Raw genomic sequence first — 20,481 nt, forward strand, 5'->3', positions numbered from 1 at the left:
TAGCTTGAGATGTATCAACAGTTTTGCTTAAAGTAGCATGACTGAAGCTGATCTGACACGGTGAGGCAGCACTGGCAAGCAATCCTCAGTACTGCCCCATATAGCCCGGAATCCGCTGCAACTCCCAACAACAGTTGAGAGTTTTTCGTGCAGACATTAATCCTTAGAAAAAGACTCCACAGTCGGCCTCATTACCCAGTTATATATTATTCCTATATATCATGGTATTTGTGTGTATTGTCTTTTTTTTTATACGAGCCTAATCACTGTAAAGTTTGAGGGCCACAGAATTACAGGATACAAGCATCATCAATCTGTCACTGTCTCTGAACTCCTGCTCTTCTGGCAGACATTCAGGCAGTGAATTAATCAAAGCAACCGTTATTGCCAAATTACTGACATGGGTTCAGAGATAAATGTCTCCTGGCTGACGCCAACTGACAGCACTGAGAGTGATTAATTCCACTCTACTCTGTTGATTGGCAAGAGACTCAAGCTGAGGACGGTGCATCATCACATGTTGCTTATTTTTCCAGGCTCTGGATTACAGCGCCAGTCCGTCTTGCTTTGTGAGTTGAGGTAGTGGTGAGGTGGACAACATATTTTTAGCTGAGGAGGTATTGAGTGAAGCCCCAGGGTCAATGGCACAGCACTTTCTCAAAGTCCCGAATTTGAGCTGGTGACACTGAGTTATGTGGTCACAGTCCTGTCAAATGCAATAAGGAAGGCAAGGCAGAGAAAAGCCCAAGGTTTTCTTCCTTGGGACCAGAGCTTCAGATAACACCCAGATCCAATACCGACTGCAGGGAATAATGCAGCAGTGCTCTCATAACATGAAAAGGCAGGGCTGCATCTTTTCCTCACGAGGAGATTGTAGATGTTAGCGTATTGGTTGAGCGCATATGCAACCGCCTGCAAAATGCCCACGTTTGTAGAGCACGTTCAATCCATTAGGAAAGATTATAAACGCAGACGTGGGAAGATCCTGTAACCTTAGGGTGAAGAGATTGCTATCAATGGCGCTGACCAGCACAGCAACAAAACACAGACCTGCTCTCTTCGTTGATTGTTTTAGCTGAGTTGGGGAAAGACTGTGAAAAAGCATTCAAACTACACAAGCGTTGTTTTTCTTCACTTTCTTCTAAACGTTTTTAACAATTCCTTATAGGCTGACATTTTGGGAAGAATTCCCATAAATCTATTTTTCCATATTCGGCCAGTAAGTATGTGACTAGTGTTTGCAGTCTTATGATTTTTGTGAATGGAGGGACTGGGCCACCAGCAGGGGCTGCTGTAGCACCCCCCAGCGTCCCTACTTCCCCAGGCTATGCTTATGCTTATAAACTCCAGTCATAATCCCTAACACACTGCTCAAAAATATTCAACAGGGGGGGAAAAAAAATTGCTGGTGGAAAAGAAATATTATCACCTTTTGATCTTTGCCTGTTAGCCTAAACACCCTATCAGTCTTGATATCGGCCCCGTGGAGAGAAGTGAGATCAATCAAATCCATTATCTGGCTTTTGTGTTCGTCACGCTTTTAAGTTGCAGCAGGGACTCGCGTTGTCATAGAAACAGCTGCAGTAGAAAAAGGTTAGATTGTTGTTGAACTTAGTAGGATGCATGGTGTAACAAGAGTAATCATTATGTGAGCTATCAGCACCACAAGCAGAGATAGGACTGTTGCTCCTTTTGTTTGTTTGAAAGGCAAGGCCGCACAAATTAATGTGTGCGGATGACTGCAAATTCCCTTCCGGCTGTATGAAAAGGTAGGAGAATACGGTGTGGCTGGTGGACAATACTGAGCGAAGGCAATGTGGTGCCACAGGTGCAGGGATTACTTGAAATTCCTGCATAGTAATCAAACCGCATGATAGAATTTTGTTGTCGGTTTGTACCTGCACCACGACGTAATCATCTTGTCTCCCTTCCTTCAGAAATGAGTCCTGACTGACCCACCTGCAGTAAAGCTGAGGCACACTGATTTCTCTTTACTCGGGGATTGAGCATTAGCATTCACACCGACGGCTGATCCTACTGAGTGTCCTCAGTGCTGTGTACAATAACAAGTGTTTGCCTTTCAGTTTAATTTTGCAAAGGCAGCCTTGCGCTGCCATTTTAACCTATGAAACCTGCCTTATTGCCTTGTGTGTCTGCTTAGGTTAAGGAGAACATTTGGTTTTATACATGCCACCATAACAGGGGACACTGTGCATAAAATAGTGGCCTGATTCTGTGGTTCCCTTCGACTCTACTGAGTGTCTGTGTTCAAGTTAACTGTTATCTGTTTTCAAATTTACAGTTTCACTTGTGTTTTGTTAAATCCCTCCAAAACCCTGCTGTACCTGCACAGCACCGTTAGCATACTGATAAAATGGGCAAGTAGCCCACATCCACGGAATGTGTTAACAGAAGATGTCTGCTAACAAGTTCACCAAGTCAACAGCTGTATTTACATGGACCTAAACATTTCACTGATTTGTGTATTTGTTTATTTATTTATTACATTTTTATTTTTTATTTCTTTTGGTTTACCCTGTGAGTTCAGTGTGGCCACAGCGGATCATTTCCTAAATATTTCACTGATAGATTAAAAGCCCAATCAGAGGTTGACCAGGCCAGAATGGCCTGATCTGAGCAAATTGTTTATCTGAATAAGGAAAGGGGATTTAATTTAAGAGGAATTTTGTAGTTACATACACAGTTGATCAGACCATGTCTCTCATTGGAATAAATGTTTTCCTTCTGTGCCTGTTTGCCCCATGTGGGAGTAATATTTGGTGACATGGTGAGTTTTTTTTTTTTTTTCAATCTTGATCAGCCGTAAAGGTCCTGTTGCACTCTCCTCCTGTTTGACAATTACAGAAGTAACATGTGCTTCTGAAATTGCTGCTTAATTAGAAAAACAGCAGAAACTAAATGTCGCTCCCGTGATACAATGTGGGTCGATCTTGATCTTCCGGTATTGAATAAACACCTAAAGCTGCAAAAAAAAAAACTCCTCCTCAGCCGAATTTCCAGCAGACTAAAAGCTTCACAGTGGGCAGACATTTTTTGAATGTCAAAAAAGTTATATTCCGATTGAAAGCACATCTAATCTCATCAGTGTTAATGTGAACAGTTAAAGGTCAACTTCGCCATTTTTCGACTTGCATTCTACGGCTTTAGTTTAGGGTGTAAATGTACATTAAGGCTTTGAGTTCCCTCTGACTTCCCTGTATTGAATGATTCCTCTGCTTCAACAGACAAAGGATTTTGTATGTTGTATAGACTCAAGAGGTAAATGTTAAGATTTTTGAATAATTATAATAGTATATTTACTATTATTATTAATATAAATAGTCATTTAGCAGAGACAATTGCAAGTAAAGAGCATGTACGCCCACCCACACACACACCCTTAGGGGTAACTTGGGGTTCAGTGTCTCGCCCAAAAACACACCGGGAGTAAAACCTCTGACCTTGTAGTTCATGAACGACTGATCTACCAACTGAGCCAAAGCCCCCTGATAAGATAAGAGAGCTTTATTTTTCATTTGAGGTAGCAACTGTACGTGCACGCAGGAAATCTTGAGGGGCCTCTTTAGTCAGATTTAAATGAGGATAAAAAGGTGTAAAGGGTATCAAAGACTTATCAGATCAGAAATACCTATACTAATACCATAAGTACCATAAGAGGACAGAACAAGATAAGCTATCACAGGGTGAGGCGAGCGGCCTGCTGTATTTCACAGTGTGCATCATTGTACTTTGTAAATTGGTTATAGATTCCAGAATTGCAGGTAGTACAGTTGGCAGGTTAGTTGCCTGAGCTTTATGAACAACTTTGCCAAAAGCCATTCCAGAGCCACGATGTGTGGACTCCACAGCTCGATTAAGCTGTGAAACACAACACACTATGCAGGGCATTCAGATGAAATGAGAAACAAACAGGCCAGACCTGAACCGTGGACAATAGGATTGCTGTGAGATAGGCAGCGGGGAGTATCTGCAGCACAGCACAGGAGATGGAGGTGAAGAGAGCAATCTCACCAGAGGTGAGTGGTTTGCACTCAGCTCAGCTGAAAGTGAATGGCTGATCTGTGTTTCCACCCGCATACACCTTGTTTAAAACTGCTAGTTCTACGCCTTCAAAGGCTTTCCAAACTCAAGAACCACAAAGGAGCCTTTTGAAGCAATATCTCCTGGTGTTTCAATGGGACAGCCGAGCGACCAAAAGAAGAACCCTCTTAACTTGCAGATCCACTCGCCGCCTGCTGCTTCACAGATGTTGAATTAAAACCGGACCCCGCTTTTTCCGTGGGGATTACTCTTTTCAGAAGTGGGGAAACTGTAAACATTTGAGACATTTAATATTTGGTTTTATTGAATTATTTGACTTTATAGATATAGCACATCGTTTTTGCTTTTATTAGGTCTCATAGTTTTGCACATATATATATATATATAAAATCACAACCTCTGCAGGAAATTGCTAAAAATTGGATATTAGACCCCTGCTCAGTTTGATGTCTGTAGTACAGTTACTGAAGCAGAAAGTTTGGTTTGGTTGAACATGTTTCCTTCATCAATTTGGTCCAAAAAGTTTGAGTTAAATTCTGGTAGTGACCCAAGACTCGAATATGCTCCATAGACTATTCTGAAGGCTGTGTGAAGATAATTATTAATTAATTAAAGGGCTGGCATCCTATACAAACCCTGGAATATACTGTACAGTCACAGGCTGATGTGGTCCAAAGTGTTTGATTTGGGCAGTGTACCACATCAAATCCATTATGATTTGGGGGAAAGCGTATGACATTAGGTGCTGGGGAGGGCAATTGATAAAGGGATTAGTTCACAAGGGCTTTTCGTTACTTTCTTGTGGCCCGACTACTCATTCTGAGAAGACAGAGGGATCTGAAGATACAACATGGTTTTTGATTCCGCTCTCCACAAACACACAAACGTGCTGCGTTTAAATGCACGGGCTTCTGCCTCGTATCGCAGAGGAGAGATGAGAGATTCACCCAGAAATCTCCTAGCAGGACCTGTATCAACAGCTTAAAGGAATGACTCTCTGCTCCAGTAGGACTCTCACCTCTCTCCCCACAATCACGTACAAAAAAAAATAAAATAAAGGGATCTATTGTCAAACTGTTTTTGGACGTGACTGTGACAAGAAAAACATTGGCATCTGCTGTAAGATATCACAGCCCTTGTGTTGATGAACTAATTCTCAATTAAGGTTGAACATAAGATTTAAATGATAACTAGAAGGTGTTTTTAGGTCTTTTTTTTTTCATGCTGCCAGCTTTTATTTCCCGTGCTCATTTCATCATATGGCATCAGAAAACATACAGCAACGCATACAAAGGTTGAGGGCAGAACGAATGCCTGATAATAGTGGATCCTAATGGCATCAGCGCCTGTAGGCTGCAGGCTTGAGGTGACTGTGGCATGATGGAACTGATACTCAGCGGTTGAGTCACACCGAGGCTCAATAGATGGGCGATGATCATGAAGGCCGCTGCCAGGCCGCGAGGAGACGCCGTCTCAACTGCACTGAGTCATCTTCCACCGGTTCTCACCTTTGTCAATCAAACCGTTCATTGGCTTCTGTTTTGCGTCTATAGCTGAAGGCCTTATACGGAATTGCGCAGTGTTAGCACTCCCTAATTGTGAGCCAAAGGCATTATGATGATGAATTTTTCTATTAGGTTAATGTCAAGATCACTGCAATTAGGTTTCAGCGGACCACCGACATTTCTGTGTTAATGTGATTGTGAGATCGTTATTATTAAGACGTAGGTCACAAGAATACATTCTCATTATGATATTTATGTTAAGCCCATATGGAGGTGATTAATACTGTAATTACTACATGCAGTATTAGTCCCATTATCAGAGGCTTGTTAGGACATTTTAATCCAGGTAAAATTGTTCCACTGTAGCTACAATATTTGCTTTTTCACAGGTGCTCTCACGGTCATGTCTTCATGAAATCGGTCATTCGTGTTCCAGGAAACTAACATTAGTAATATATAAGGAAGGTTCTTCAACACTTTCACATGGATGAATTATGAGAATATGGGTCCCCCACCTCACCTTAGTGGGGCCTTTTTGTGTGTTTTTGGTCTCTTTTAGAACGTTCTGTATCTGTTCTCATTCAATTTGTGTCCATTTTTGGACTTTGTTGTCTATTTTGTAAGGTTTTGTGTCTTTTGGAGATTTACTTATTTTTCCATCTGTCTGTGTTGGATTGGGGTCATGTTGTGCCCCTTTTGAATATTTTCTAATTAACATCTTTGTGGTAGCTGAGCTCTTTGAAAACAAGTAATATGTAACAGTAACTTCACAGATCCCTTGACCTCCCGGGCCCCTGGTAGACAGATAAGTGTATGTACCTGCACCACACCTGGCCAGAAAGAGTCTGCACCATAACCTCCAAAATGTTGTTTAAATTCTAGCCTATGTATGACAATGGCACTCATCTTCTCATCTGCCGGTTTTCTAAAATGCCAAACTAGTGCAGCAACAAAGAAGAATGCTATTTACTGGGTCATGTAGACCTTCTCAGGATATTGTAATTATCCCAGTGCACAGTGCACAGTGACCAGTAAACACGAGTAAACATCCCACCAGCAGCAGAAAAATTGTGTGGCGTGTCGTGTAGTGTTCCCAATCCTGGCTTAACACATTCCAGAAGCTGCACGGTGGTCACATGTACCTAGTTCATTTTGCCAAGCTTTCCCATCCAAGTCAATTTCACAACCTGAGGTTTTTTTCCCCTTTTGTCTCTTTCAAACTCAATTTCAAAGACTTCTGGGAGACAGCAGTGGCCTTAGTGTTGGTCGATCACATTTTCTCATTAATTTAAAGGTGCCGTAGATACCTTCCGATTAAGACATGAATAATAAATAGGCCCGCTAGTCTCCTTGTGGTTGGAGTTGCCCTGTTTAATTCACTGTCTATCCATGTGTATCAAGGAAAGTGCTTCTCCAGTGCGAGGGGGGGAAAAAATGCTAAAAACAGCCTCAGACACATGACACTGTTGCTCCAGACTTAATAAACAACCAGTCAGGATGTGTTACAGGGGGATGTGACAGTCGGCTGCAGGGGACAGAAACACAATGTCAAGGTAAAACCACTAATACACACAAAACAGTTTAGGTTGTGATGCTGGTGTGTATCAAATAACATTTTTCATAGGATATGTGATCTGATGGTTTACTTTCTGTTATCACATTAAGCAACCCCCCCCCATATTTCAGGGTGATTATACTTGTATCACTTTCCCGGATCAGAAGCCTCAATGTGACTTGAGCTCCAATTTACAAAGTAATTATGACATATGGTGACAACTTTCCTGTGTGGAACTGGAAGATACTTGAAAAATTAAATGACAGAGGAGGCGGATAAAGGTATATTTGGTGTGCTAGGGGCAAAGGTGTACAGTCTCAAAATACCAATTTATGCGCAAGAAAACATACAAATGACAGATCTTTTGCTAATCAAGCAAATGTCATCATGAAATTATTGCTATCAATTAATAATTCAACATGTTGTCCACTTCAATAAAGGCAGCACATGTTGTTTCAGATCTTTTATCCAATTTGGATAAAAGACCTGAAACAACATGTGCTGCTCTTCTGCATGAGGACTGTCAAGGTGTTATGTCTCCACCTACAGGTAACCTGAGGAACTGGACCAAAGAGCTCCACATGACAAAATGCTGAACAGATAGGCAGGATAATCATATAAACACTGAGCTGCATTTTAATCAGAGCCAATTATACATCTCTGTCTTATTTAATGATGCATTAGGTACAAGTAGATGTCATTAAGCTTGTGGAATTAGTGGAATTCAAGGGAAATATTGTACGATTCAACTGCAACATTGTACCTATACATTTTTTAATCAGAAAGTAGCGCATTGAGTACAAATCACCATTAATTCATCTGTGTAATATGCATCATAAGTATTTATTATTATTTATCTTTAACAGTAGATTTGCATAATCTCAAGAAAAATATACAATAATTTGTGTTCTTCAGTACAAAACTTTTTAAAGTGGCTAAAATAATAAATAAAATAACTCTAAATAGAATTCACATTTACATAAATCTAGAAAGTTTTTCCTTAACTTTCTCTTCAATGTTTGCATAGTATTTCATTTGGACAAGCAGTGCTTTGGCAGCTTGAAGTTCTCCTGATAAATAAAAACAGAGGGGGGGGTGCAAAAGAAAATTCTATCAATGACTCACTCAGTGAATTGGTAAAGGAAAATCTTCAGCATAGATTACAAAACAGAGAAATGAGTGGGAGGAAATCTGAATGCAGCATGTGAATATAATACCTTTACAAAGGGCAGCGTCTATATGCTTTGTCAATTCTGCCAATTTCTCTGCAAGTGAAGACGGAGAGATGTTTCAGTTCTGCCTGTCTCAACATGACATAGCACATATGGCGCTTTTTATTCTTAGAAACTCAAAAAAAAAAAATGCACTTGTTTCTGAGAGGAACTGCTTAATTTGAAATGAAACAAACACATTAGAAAAATCAAAGAGATGTTGTGTTAACACAGTCTGACGTGGAGGTAATTATGCCCGCACAGTAAAGTCAGTAGCTGCAACCCTGAAGATTTTCAGTAAATAATGACCTTAATATTGATTTTGTTTTAGCTCTTCAATTTATTCACCTTGCGTAATTACCTTTCTTTACAGTAGTTTTCAGTTAGTGGGGAAGTTCCCGCCATCGCTTCAGACTGCCTACAAATGGCATCCTTACCTACAGGGGGAGCTTGTTTCTGGCGGGTATATTACAACTGCAATTATCAAGTCGTCAACTAAATTAGAACTGACACTTTAAGGGTTAAACTTTAACCTTTGGAACAAACCAAGCCTCACCCAGTGGGCAGTTTGGCCAAAAAGTGATTTTCATTTTGACAAATATTTTGATCATATAACCACTTAATAATCCGTAGCTGCTAAATAGCTGGTTTGTCAACACCATTGAATGGCTCTTCCACTCTACACTCTTCCACCTGTGCTAGCTTCTCAACCTTCAGCCTCAATTACTCAGGCAGACAATAAATTACTTGAAAAGACATATGCATTTACCTTTTGTGTCTCGGCCGATTTTATTGGCTTCTTCTGGAGTCCACGCTTCATCAAGGGCTTCATTGATCGCCAGCAACTCAAACAGAAACTCAGAATCAGCCCCGGACTCGGTGCCCTCTTCTATATGCATCCCCTCAAGCCTTAGCTGAAACATAACATCGGAGTTCGTGCAATTTAACAGCTCCTTTAAATCCATGTCATTACTCTTGAATGTCAGATGTTGAACATGTTTCTCTGGAATGAGCGATCAAACAGACAGAGCTTGCAGTTATGAGAATAAACTATTCATTTATTCATTAGAAGTTAAGTCGGGGATTTCAGACTCACCATATAAAGACCGCGACTCAAAGGCTTGAGCAGAGTATTGTATGCTTTGTTCACAAGAGCAGACTGGCTTTCTGAATACTCCTGTTCCTTCTGCAAAAGAGAGTCCTGGGTTTACTTCTAATGATGGCAACTACAGTCCATATAGCTTCATCAAAACAAAGAAGTAAAGCCTGTTTTACTCTGTGCAAGTGGAACAACAAATATTCACATATTCAGACTCCAAATTTCACAAAAAGGGAATAAAATCTGGAGTCATTTTACACCTTCCCACCCAAGTCTATATTACATTATTTAAATGACCCAATCCTGGGTGATTCTATCGATTAGTTGTATGACATAACAGCTACTCTATTGTGGTCAAACTGTTTGGAGCCTTTCAACTAATGCAGGTGTAAGTTTGACACTACAGATGTGTGGAAACAAGACAGGGAGGAAAATATCTTGAAAATGGGTTGGCAGATCCGAGTACATTTTGCAGCTACAGTATCAGGTCTGCCAGCTCTGGTAAAAATCAATGGTCTCAAACTCGGGCCCATGGGCTCGTCGTGTGGAGCTGCTTCTGTAATAACAACCATTGCAGTTGGTGTCTGCCTCGTAGACTTGTATAAGTAATGAGTTTTCTATATATGATGAAGACCCCTGAGGCTGCAAGATGTCTAATTAAGAAGAAATGGCCAGAGGTGCTGATAAATAAAACACAGTCAGTACAATATTGGACAGGTTGTGCGTGAAGAGCCTATTTAGCTACCTTTCCTCTCTCACATTGTGCTGAATATGAGTTTAGCTTTCATATCATATCATGACAACATTCCGCATTGTTCTTTTCCACCTGAGTGTACAGAATAAATTACGTGCAAAGCAACACACCTCCACTCCTAGTATTCATAAAGCATAAAGCACCATCTTAACTGCCATGCTTTTTTTTTTTTTTTTTTTTTATAATTTACAAGAGGGAGAATGAATAATATGACAATCTGATCAACTATTTACTACTTTGTAAGATAACACATTCAACTTTAATTTGCTCACATGCACAGGGACGAGGCTTATTTTCTCTCTGACATTTTTAAAGCCGCACTATGTTGAGATTTCTATGTAAAATACAGGCCTGTCTGACTCATTAGCCTAACTGCTTTAGGCTGAATGTGATTTACAAAGTACCTCGCACCAACTTTTCCACGCCAAGCTCATGTGATAGAAAAGCACAATAGGACAAGGGATAAATCAAAAGTGAGGAGGAAAAGTGAAGGAGTAGTCCGTCCACAGGCAAACCAGAATTAGACCTCTTTCCTGTTATGTCCCCTGACACTTGAGCAGTATAAACTGTCATGATGAGGTTACTGTGCGCATTTTATAAATGACATTTTATATAATTTCATAAAGTGATTCTCAAAGCAGCAAAGGCTGACTTTTAGTCTTTATGGTGGCTCAAACAAAAAAACTACATCTTACATTTTAAAAATGCAGCTTGATAGCCCCTTCATTAAATCCCACCTGCATCGTAGACACTATTATGCAGACTGTAACACAAGCTTCTGTTATAAACGTGTAGTCTCTTAATGCAGATTAATAATATTAAATAATGCACACGACATAATTACACTACCAGAGATACCAAAGCTTACATTGTACTCTTCAAAAAATGTACAACTGGGTGCAAAGTCTGCATCCCCTTCTTTTGAAATGGCAAAAAGAGTGAAAGAAAAAATATTTTCCACCAATATAATGTACATTTAGCTAGTACAAATGTTCCTTCATGAAAATGTTTACATTTTTTAAAATTATTTATTTATTAACTTTTGCATAATGTATGTAATTGTAAATGCCCACTAATTATCTTGACTCTTGTTGCACATTCTGGACCCATTGTGTTGCTTGGACACCAACTTCATGATGGCTCAGAACCACACTTTTCTGTTAACAGAGACAATAAAAACTTTCTAACATGCAAAGACAAGGAAACTCTTTCTTATACCTGGAGTCACTAAAAGCACTGAATGACATTTTTAATCTGTGTAGACAGGTTGCTCACAAACAATCTGGATGTCTGTTCGTCTGTCAAAAGCCCATGTACAAAGAAGCTCAATAGTGTTATCCTGTTGCTGTTGTTGGTATCAGGAAATATTCAGCCAAATCCTGCTACTACACAAAATATTTTGTCACCAGAAGACTTCGAACTTACATCAGGTTTAGGCTTCATGCATCTCAACGATTGGAGTCTTTTACCTACATTTGATATGATAAAGCTCTGGGTTCTTACAACTTAGATAGATTAATACATGAGAAACAAGTTTACAAAAGTGAACATGAAATGATTTGATTGCTATTGATGCCTACAATATTTATAGATCTGACCGAATAGGCAAAGGACGAGGGGATGCAATCTGTGTTAAATCCAAATTTTCTAGCTCTAGCTCTAGCTGTCAGTATCTCCAAACGTAGACAATTTGAGCTACTTGCCATTAAAGTCAATTTAAGTAAAGATCTTAACTTGACTGCAGTGGGATGCTACAATTTTTCTGTGATACTGATTCTCCTCATGAGGAGGGGACTCAGTTGGGACTGGCTCTCTCCCGCATCTGATGGTATTAAGGAATGATTTAATTCTTTAAACCTTACAACAACTTTTAGGCCTTAAGAAACAAATGCACAGTCCAGACTAGGAAAACAAAATCGGAATAATATTTAAATTCTATTTCAGAAAACCACAACAATAAGAAAGTTTTGAAAACAAATAAAATCTTTATCCAATACTAAAATGTAATCAAGCTTACCAGAAAAAATTATAGTCAACTCAAACAAAATTGCCTCCAAAGAAGGCATCATAAAATGTTTAAATGAGCATTTTATTTCAGAAGGAGGTGTTGACAATAACGTGGAGCTGAAAAACTTGAGACTCACTTATCCGTGACTGTCAGACACTGTTGCAATTCAAAATTGCGTCTTTTTTTCAATCTAACCCTCCTGAATTTCTACCGGGCTTGGACTGGCACTGCACAGCTGGGGTGGGGAATGGGCTATTGGGGGTTCGGTGTCTTGCCCAGAGACACTTTGACATATAGCCTGGAGCAGGGATCGAACCACTATGACAACGACTCTGTGGTCGACTGGCTTACCAACTGAGCTACAGCTGACCCAGCTCCAGTCATTACTAACTGAATTAAAGTTGGCCCGTAATGTTAAATAAACAAAAACAAATTTATGACTTCTGCTAGACAAGATTAGCAGCTGAGTGATCAGCTGCTAATCTTGTCTAGCAGAAGCCTGTTGTCCCCAGTTCACAGTATGTATAATTCTCGCTCTTCCACATGGATGCTGTAAAAACTCCCTAGAATTCACATGGTTAAAGGTTAATATGTACTTAACCTTTATTTTAACAATAATAACAATGTGCCTTTACATGCCGCCCAGAAAGTAAAAACTCCTGAACTTGCCTTGACCTTGTTTGCCTAATATAAAACATTTCCAGGGTATCTTGGACGACTTATGAAGGCCTATATTTGTCAGTGTCTTTTAACAATCCCATCGGTGAACTTGGAGTAATTGTCTTGACCTAATCACAATGAATCACACTAACAAAACAAAAATGCACAGTCAAGTGGCCTAATAGGGACAAAGGGTCGTATTCAATTTCCTGTGTCACACTACATCTATTAGACGGGAAAGACTCCCCTCACTCACAGCCCATCTTAGTAAGCTGATCTTTTTTCACATTCCCTTCACATTCCCCTGCCTACCACAGATTTCTGGCTGAAGTTGTCTGGATGCAGAGACCTCTGGAGCTGCAAGTATCTTTGCTGCAGCTTGTGTGTGTCCAGCGTGAATGTGTAGTCGCTGAAAAGAGGCACACATGAAATGCAAACATGAAGATAGTTTTGCCCACAGACCGACTCAATCAATAAAACGTTTCCGTAAACAAAATCGCTAATTGGGGAGACAAGACACTCACCAATCCATAATCTTGAAGTAGCACGTCCCCTCTTCAGGGGGCTGGACTACTTTGCATGACATGCAAAAGAACGGCGGCTTGTCTAAAAGAGGTTGTTTGCAGTTCCAGCAGTTCAGTTTGACTTGGCTTGTAGAGTAACACACGAGTGACTTGACTTGATTAGTGTAGTAAATTAGAACAGTGTCCTTCCCCGGAGCTCTGGGGTTCATACTGCTTTGCCATATGTCCTTTTTGAGGAGGCTGGTGGACATGCATTGTGCCAAACACGTAACACTCTTAGAACCACACAGCCGGTTCGTGATCGGCCAGCTAGGGTTTAGTACAGCGCGGGATGAGCTCGCAATCCGCAGAGAGTTCCGTGACAACATTTCCGGAATAAATACAAACAATTTGCGGCTGCTGTGTAATCAATCATAACATAAACTCCTCTTCTGTCAAAACCTAAACATGTCCTGTACGCCAGAGGAAGGCGGAAGAGTTCTTCTTCTACGGTTGTTAAATGCACCACACTGCCACTCCTCGGCCTGGCGGTGAGAGAGGGTAACCGTTTCCCGGAGGTGCTGGAAGAAAACAACGGCTACGAAGCTGCGTTGCTAGTAAACACAACTCCCAATTTGCTAGCTAGCAACGGTTGCTGTCATAATAGCGGATATGTAAAGAGTTGGATTTGATGGCAGCGCCCGAATTGTTGTAAGTTGCACAGCCCAGCAGTTCTGTTAAACGTTAGCAACGTGCCGCCGGCATGTTAACATCCGTGTTTGCTAGAAACGTACACAAGCGCCGGTTGTCAGTTTGTAGGCTAACGCTAGGTTAGCTCACCCGCTGAAGCAGCATAGCTTAGTTTGCTAACGTGCTTTTTTAAAAGCGCAACAATTTATTTGGTGTTCGACACCATAAGCGGCTTTCTGTCGTATATAAGTGTGTTTCCTGCAGGATCGCACGTCGCGATAATTGATATGTGTGTTTTGTTTAGCTTGCGTAGACAAAGGACAAATTCATCCTATGCTAACGTTACCTGCATATAAAGGCTAAGTGGTTACCGTTAAATTAACACAGACTAATATTATCTAACGAAATAAATCATATCTGCTATAATATGTCTCACGGTGCTTAATTTCACCCTAAATCCGTAAACGTAACACCATTTTATTGCTGCCTAAACACGTACAGGTAACATCTTTGCGCTCTTTCCTAATGTACCCTATGCCAGTAAACAGAAGGGCAGTTCCATTTCCCAATGTCTTTTTTTTTTTTTTTAAAGATCTGCTATTCAACGCATTGACGATGAGAGAGGCAGTGGTTCATGAAATGTTTTTGATACACCGATCGTGGCTGGTCCATCAGGAACATCATCAGGCACTGGAGCACAGATAACACATCCAAACTGGTATTTACTTTTCTGAGCTTACATGCTGCTGCCAAATCATCTACCTGGAGTTTTTTTTGCTATCTGTGTAATTGTTCCTTTGAACTAGGGCCAGTGTAAATATATTTGTTTGGCCAGGGATCTGGCTAGGCCTTGTGACTCCATGCTTTGACAGTTTCCTAACAAAGTACAAGTTGTGATCAATGCCAGCTCTTCATTCCTATTGTGTATGTGTTGGTGTGTGTGTTTTGCGGGTGTTGAGGTGCAGAAGGTGACGACAGAGTATTCCAGGGAGACACTAGCTGGAGACAGCAGCGTCTATAAGGTAAACAAGATCTCTTCCTGAAGGTCGAGGGAGGTGCTTCTCAAGGCCCCCACAGACAATACTGTGGGTATTATTAACGGAAATGGCTAAGAATAGAGGGCAGGGGAGCAAGGTGGCTCCTCTGGTGATCGTGTTGTTTGGGTTAAACAAGCCAAAACGGAACATCATCTTTAGAAGACTGGCTTCTCAAGTTTAAATGCTGGGTGTGTCACACTCGTCCAAGGCTTAAGTTTGATTTGGAGGGCTTTATCTGGTGCTGACATGCAGCAACAGGAGTAGTGAGGTGCTAGTCGTGGATCCTCTGAACTGTTTATGTATGGAATTTCTGCACTGTACAGTTTGGATTTGTAAGTAGAACCAATTTTAAAGGGTGTTAGGAGCCTTTTACTTATTCTTTTGCATAAACTATGCTCTTTTTTGTGCCCTTTTTAGTTTAATTTGTTTCATTCCAAGGAATAGCTGCTTGTAGGTACCTGTGTGCCAGGTGTAAATGTGATCTTGCAGGAGTACAAAAATATATGTCTTTTGTTTTTTGCGGTTGGTGATATAGATTAATAGCCTCTGTCATAGCATTATTTTTTCCCCACAATGTCTTGTCATATGAAATTTCTACATGTGAATGTCCAATCAATTTGGGCCAATCAATTTCATTTTGTGTCTGACAAATGAAAGCAATTTATTACATTTGTGCAGATAAAATGTAAAAATTCCGGTTTGCTATGAAGCATCTCCCTGGTTGTTTGTAATGGTAGTCATTTTGGCCCAGTACAACCAGTACTATTAAACGGATAATTGCCATGGTATAAACTGTATTGCAAAATCTCTAGTTATTGATATATTTTTATAGACTCATTTATTTTCTCCCACTTGTTATAATTAGTAAGTATAAATCTATGCAGTACTCATTACCCATCTTTGTACGCAGGTTATTGTCCATATTCATGACTGATCACCGTGAGTGTTTATAGGTGTAATTTCCCTTTTGAGTTATACACTCGTACATTTCATAGTTTTGATCGGAAAGGAAAAGGGGATATTTTTGTGCATTACTGCTCAAAGAGTGTGCATAACTCTTTGATCTGTTAACTTGCTTTTTATTTTTTACCCTGCATACACTTTGAAGACATGTTTCATTGCCTTCCGGATGTTTGTGTTTTTGCAATTTTCTCTATGCAGAAAACTCATTCATTCTTCACCTGTACGCTGTAGGGATTTTACATTAAAATGCAGACAAACTGAGTTTAGATTTTATTGATGGCTGGTTTGCCATTTGGACACAACATTTGAAATTCTATGTCCACTGTGACATCCCTCCGAAAGCAAGATTAATTGTGCCAGTTTAACAATGGTTGAATCAATAACATTGCAGCGTACCCAGCGAAGTCAGTCAAGTAATTCTTTGTTGAGAATTGGGAGTCTCTGTTTCACTGTTTCTGACATCCCTCAAATTAACTGTCTTGCATGTTCTGATCCATGACCTTGTTATCTACAATAGTACTATTGATTTGTCTACCTGGTATTGTGTTGTAAGGCATTAATGGAAAGGCCTTTTGATTTATGACATTGTCCACTATATATTTTTACAAATATATCACTGTACTTATGGTTATTTTCTTAAATCTTGTTTGCCACAGATAAACCATGATCCCCATTACTGAGCTGCGGTACTTTGTGGACACACAGCCAGCATACCGTATCCTAAAGCCATGGTGGGATGTGTTCACCGACTACATCTCCATTGTTATGCTGATGATTTCTGTGTTTGGAGGGACACTTCAGGTCACTCAAGACAAGATGATCTGTTTACCATGCAAATGGGTGGTCAATGAGACCTGCAAGAGGAACTTTAATTCCACTTTCTCCAAATCATTGTTCTTGGAGCCCAAAGGAATCCAGTACGACCTGGATCGCCACCAGTACAACTATGTGGATGCGGTGTGCTATGAGAATAAATTGCACTGGTTTGCCAAGTATTTTCCTTATTTAGTATTACTTCACACTCTTATTTTCTTAGCTTGCAGCAACTTCTGGTTTAAGTTTCCTCGGACTAGCTCCAAATTAGAGCACTTTGTCTCCATCTTGCTGAAATGCTTTGACTCCCCATGGACGACCAGGGCACTGTCCGAGACTGTGGTGGAAGAGAGTGACCCAAAACCATTAAAAACAAATGGCTCAATGGATCACAAGGGATCTGTTATCAGTGAAGATGTCGAAGCAAATGTACCTATGCTCCAAAGGACAAAGACACGCTTTGAGCAGGGCATTGTAGACAGAACAGAACCAGGAGTTTTGGACAAGAAAGAGGGTGAACAAGCAAAAGCCCTGTTTGAAAAAGTGAAGAAGTTCCGCATACACGTTGAGGAAGGAGACATTGTGTATAGACTGTATATTCGTCAGACTATCATCAAAGTCATCAAATTTGTTTTAATAATCTGTTACACAGGATATTACGTGCACGATATTAAATTCAGTGTAGACTGTTCTGTAAATATAGAGAGTCTGACAGGTTACAGTGTGTATCGTTGTGCTCACCCATTAGCTACACTTTTTAAAATCTTGGCTTGTTTCTACATTAGCTTAGTGGTGGTGTACGGATTGATCTGCATGTACACACTATGCTGGATGCTTCGGCGTTCTCTAAAGAAGTACTCCTTTGAGTCAATACGGGAAGAGAGCAGCTACAGTGACATACCTGATGTGAAGAATGACTTTGCATTCATGTTGCACATGATAGACCAGTATGACCCTTTGTACTCTAAACGCTTTGCTGTGTTCCTCTCAGAAGTTAGCGAAAACAAGCTGAGGCAGCTTAACCTCAACAATGAGTGGACCCTGGACAAGCTCAGGCAGAGAATAACTAAGAACTCTCAGGAGAAGTTGGAGTTGCACCTTTTCATGCTTAGTGGTATACCAGACACAGTGTTTGATCTGATGGAGCTGGAGGTTCTGAAACTAGAGCTTATCCCAGATGTCACCATTCCCCCGATCATCGCCCAGCTCGTCAGCCTGCGAGAGATGTGGCTTTATCACACCCCAGCCAAAATTGAAGCTCCAGCATTGGCTTTTTTGCGTGAGAACTTGAAATCTCTGCACATCAAGTTCACTGACATCAAGGAGATTCCCTTATGGATCTATAGTTTAAAGAACCTCAGCGAGCTTCATCTAACAGGTAACCTCAGTGCTGAAAACAACCGTTACATTGTCATTGATGGTCTCCGGGAGCTTAAGAGGCTCAAAGTTCTTCATCTGAAGAGCAATCTCACCAAGCTACCTCAGGTGGTGACTGATGTAGGGATGCACCTCCAGAAGCTTTCCATCAATAATGAAGGCACCAAGCTGATGGTGCTGAACAGCCTCAAGAAGATGGTGAACCTGACAGATCTAGAGCTCATTCGCTGTGATCTAGAACGCATACCGCACTCAATCTTTAGCTTACACAACTTGCAGGAGATTGATCTAAAGGACAACAACCTAAAGACTATTGAGGAGATCATCAGCTTCCAGCACCTTCATCGGCTAGTCTGCCTTAAGCTCTGGTATAACCAGATTGCCTACATTCCCATCCAGATTGGCACACTGACCAACCTGGAGAAGCTGTACCTCAACAGAAACAAGATTGAAAAGATACCCAGCCAGTTGTTTTATTGCCGCAAGCTGCGCTTTCTGGATCTTAGCCATAACAACCTGACCTGTATCCCAACAGACATCGTCTTCCTCCAGAATCTTCAGTATCTGTCAGTGACGGCCAACAGGGTAGGCACTTATATCCAGTATATATCACTTCTATCTTTGTTAATTCTATGCTGTTTTTATCCTTTATAGTTTCTTTGCAAATATTGGTTATAAATCATAATATCTCTTCCCTTTCCCTCACCTTCCAACACCCTTCCAACCACAAATAAAGATTGAGAGTCTTCCTAATGAGCTGTTCCAGTGCAAGAAGCTTCGCACTTTGAATCTGGGGAACAATTGCCTGCAGTCTCTGCCATCTCGATTTGGAGAACTGACCGGGCTGACACAACTAGAGCTGAGAGGAAACCGTTTGGAGTGTCTGCCCGTTGAGCTGGGCGAGTGCCGACAGCTAAAGAGAACTGGGCTTGTGGTGGAGGAGGACCTCTTCAACACCCTGCCCACAGAGGTTAAGGAACAGCTGTGGAAAGTTGAGAAAGAACAAGCTTAAACAATTTTGTGGCTGTGAGTAAAAATTGATACTATACCATCTGGGCCCAGAAACAGTAGGAATGCCCACACTGTTCCAGAGGGCTTGCTAACGATTGCAGGAGACCTGCTGCAGTGTCTGACAGTAAAGTTGGGTATTTACAAGGACTGCCGGTTTGTCAGAACCAAAATATTTATTGCTCTTGCTTCTTAAATGTCTTGATTCTTTTTCTTCCTTTACAAAAAGCTCCTCAAGCCTTTCCGTTCAAATCTAGTAAGGATGCTTTTAGGCGGCCGTAATGTAGCAGTGCCATTTTGATCAGCAGTGTATAATTAGGTTGTATGCTTCTCTTTTATGGTGGAAACCTGTAAGTATATAAAACCATGGGCCAACAAAAAGAGGGTATTTGAACAAAGTGTTCACAATTACTAAAAAGAACCACATTGTTGTCTAACCCAGACTGAATACTAATACTACCCAGTAACGAGAATGACGATACCAACCACAAGAAAACCATGCACTTTTTAAAAAAATATTGCTTTTAACTCATTATGTGTTGACTTGATACAAAAAAAAATCAATTAGTGGTCAGTGTTTTACTGTTGTAGATGAATTACCATGGCAGTCAAATGCCTGTAAATACGTACTCTTTGAAGCTCAGGAGAGTATGTTACAAAGTCCCAAACGGCTGACATGAAGAAAAGCTATAGATTCTTAGGTGCTTGTGTCTGAACTGGCGTCGTATAAGGTGGGGGAAAGATGGTTACTGAGCATGTTTTGTATAGTGCAAGTGCTGTAGAGGAGGAGGAGGGGGGGGGGGTTATCTGGTTGGCATGAGCCTTGGTAGAAATTGAAATCCTTGGCATGGAGCTGGCTTTGTAGAGTGGAGGCTCTGGTTTCTGGGGAAAGATGTGTAGTGTCTTTGACCTAGTGCTTGAGGAAAACCAATTTCTCTGCCAAAAAACTACTCAGTGGAATATATTTGAAAATATCCACCCCATACATTAGAACAGGTACACAACCCTTACTGCAAATATACTATTGGAATTCCATTTGAACATGTATTTCATGGCAGCATTTACATTTTTGTTTGCAGTTTTTGAACATTTTTTGAATGTGCTGAATCATGTCAGGTTTATGTTCAACACCAACTCCAAAAAAGTTGGGAAGATGTGTAACACATACATAAAAACAGAGTGCAGTGTTTTGCAAATCTCATCAACCCATATTTAATTCACAATAGAACATAAACA

At 40.6% G+C, this 20,481-nt stretch overlaps 2 protein-coding genes across 9 annotated transcripts in view; one reads left to right on the forward strand and one right to left on the reverse strand.

The window, feature by feature from the left end:
• Nucleotides 1–7,946: 7,946 nt before the first annotated feature.
• Nucleotides 7,947–13,896, reverse strand: hscb (HscB mitochondrial iron-sulfur cluster cochaperone). Of its 4 annotated transcripts, none has more exons than XM_067521168.1 (6): nt 13,379–13,896; nt 13,167–13,263; nt 9,430–9,519; nt 9,103–9,247; nt 8,340–8,387; nt 7,947–8,192 (listed from the first exon to the last, which is right to left on the reverse strand). In XM_067521168.1, exons 1-6 carry the CDS (start codon nt 13,744–13,746, stop codon nt 8,098–8,100), a joined length of 843 nt encoding a protein of 280 aa, XP_067377269.1. In that variant the 5' UTR covers nt 13,747–13,896; the 3' UTR covers nt 7,947–8,097. The 4 variants fall into 4 exon arrangements, 3 of the variants coding, with proteins under 3 accessions (XP_067377269.1, XP_067377272.1, XP_067377271.1); XM_067521171.1 differs by having other exon boundaries at nt 8,340–8,422; XR_010915549.1 differs by lacking the exon at nt 7,947–8,192 and adding an exon at nt 8,695–8,789 and having other exon boundaries at nt 8,353–8,387.
• Nucleotides 13,897–13,909: 13 nt separating this feature from the next.
• Nucleotides 13,910–20,481, forward strand: part of lrrc8ab (leucine rich repeat containing 8 VRAC subunit Ab) — a 9,263-nt gene continuing 2,691 nt past the window's right edge. The window contains exons 1-5 of one of the 5 annotated variants that reach the window (XM_067521165.1): nt 13,910–14,068; nt 14,640–14,765; nt 15,007–15,069; nt 16,704–18,822; nt 18,974–20,481. The exon at nt 18,974–20,481 is cut by the window's right edge and continues 2,691 nt beyond it. In XM_067521165.1, coding sequence (XP_067377266.1) covers nt 16,711–18,822; nt 18,974–19,249 — 2,388 coding nt within the window. In that variant the 5' untranslated portion in view covers nt 13,910–14,068; nt 14,640–14,765; nt 15,007–15,069; nt 16,704–16,710 and the 3' untranslated portion in view covers nt 19,250–20,481. Of the gene's footprint in view, nt 14,069–14,639; nt 14,766–15,006; nt 15,070–15,105; nt 15,417–16,703; nt 18,823–18,973 lie in introns of those variants that run through there. The other 4 variants (XM_067521163.1, XM_067521164.1, XM_067521167.1 and 1 more) reach the window with 4 other exon arrangements.

Source organism: Channa argus, chromosome 11 (genome assembly GCF_033026475.1).
Source record: "Channa argus isolate prfri chromosome 11, Channa argus male v1.0, whole genome shotgun sequence".
NCBI lineage: Eukaryota > Metazoa > Chordata > Actinopteri > Anabantiformes > Channidae > Channa > Channa argus.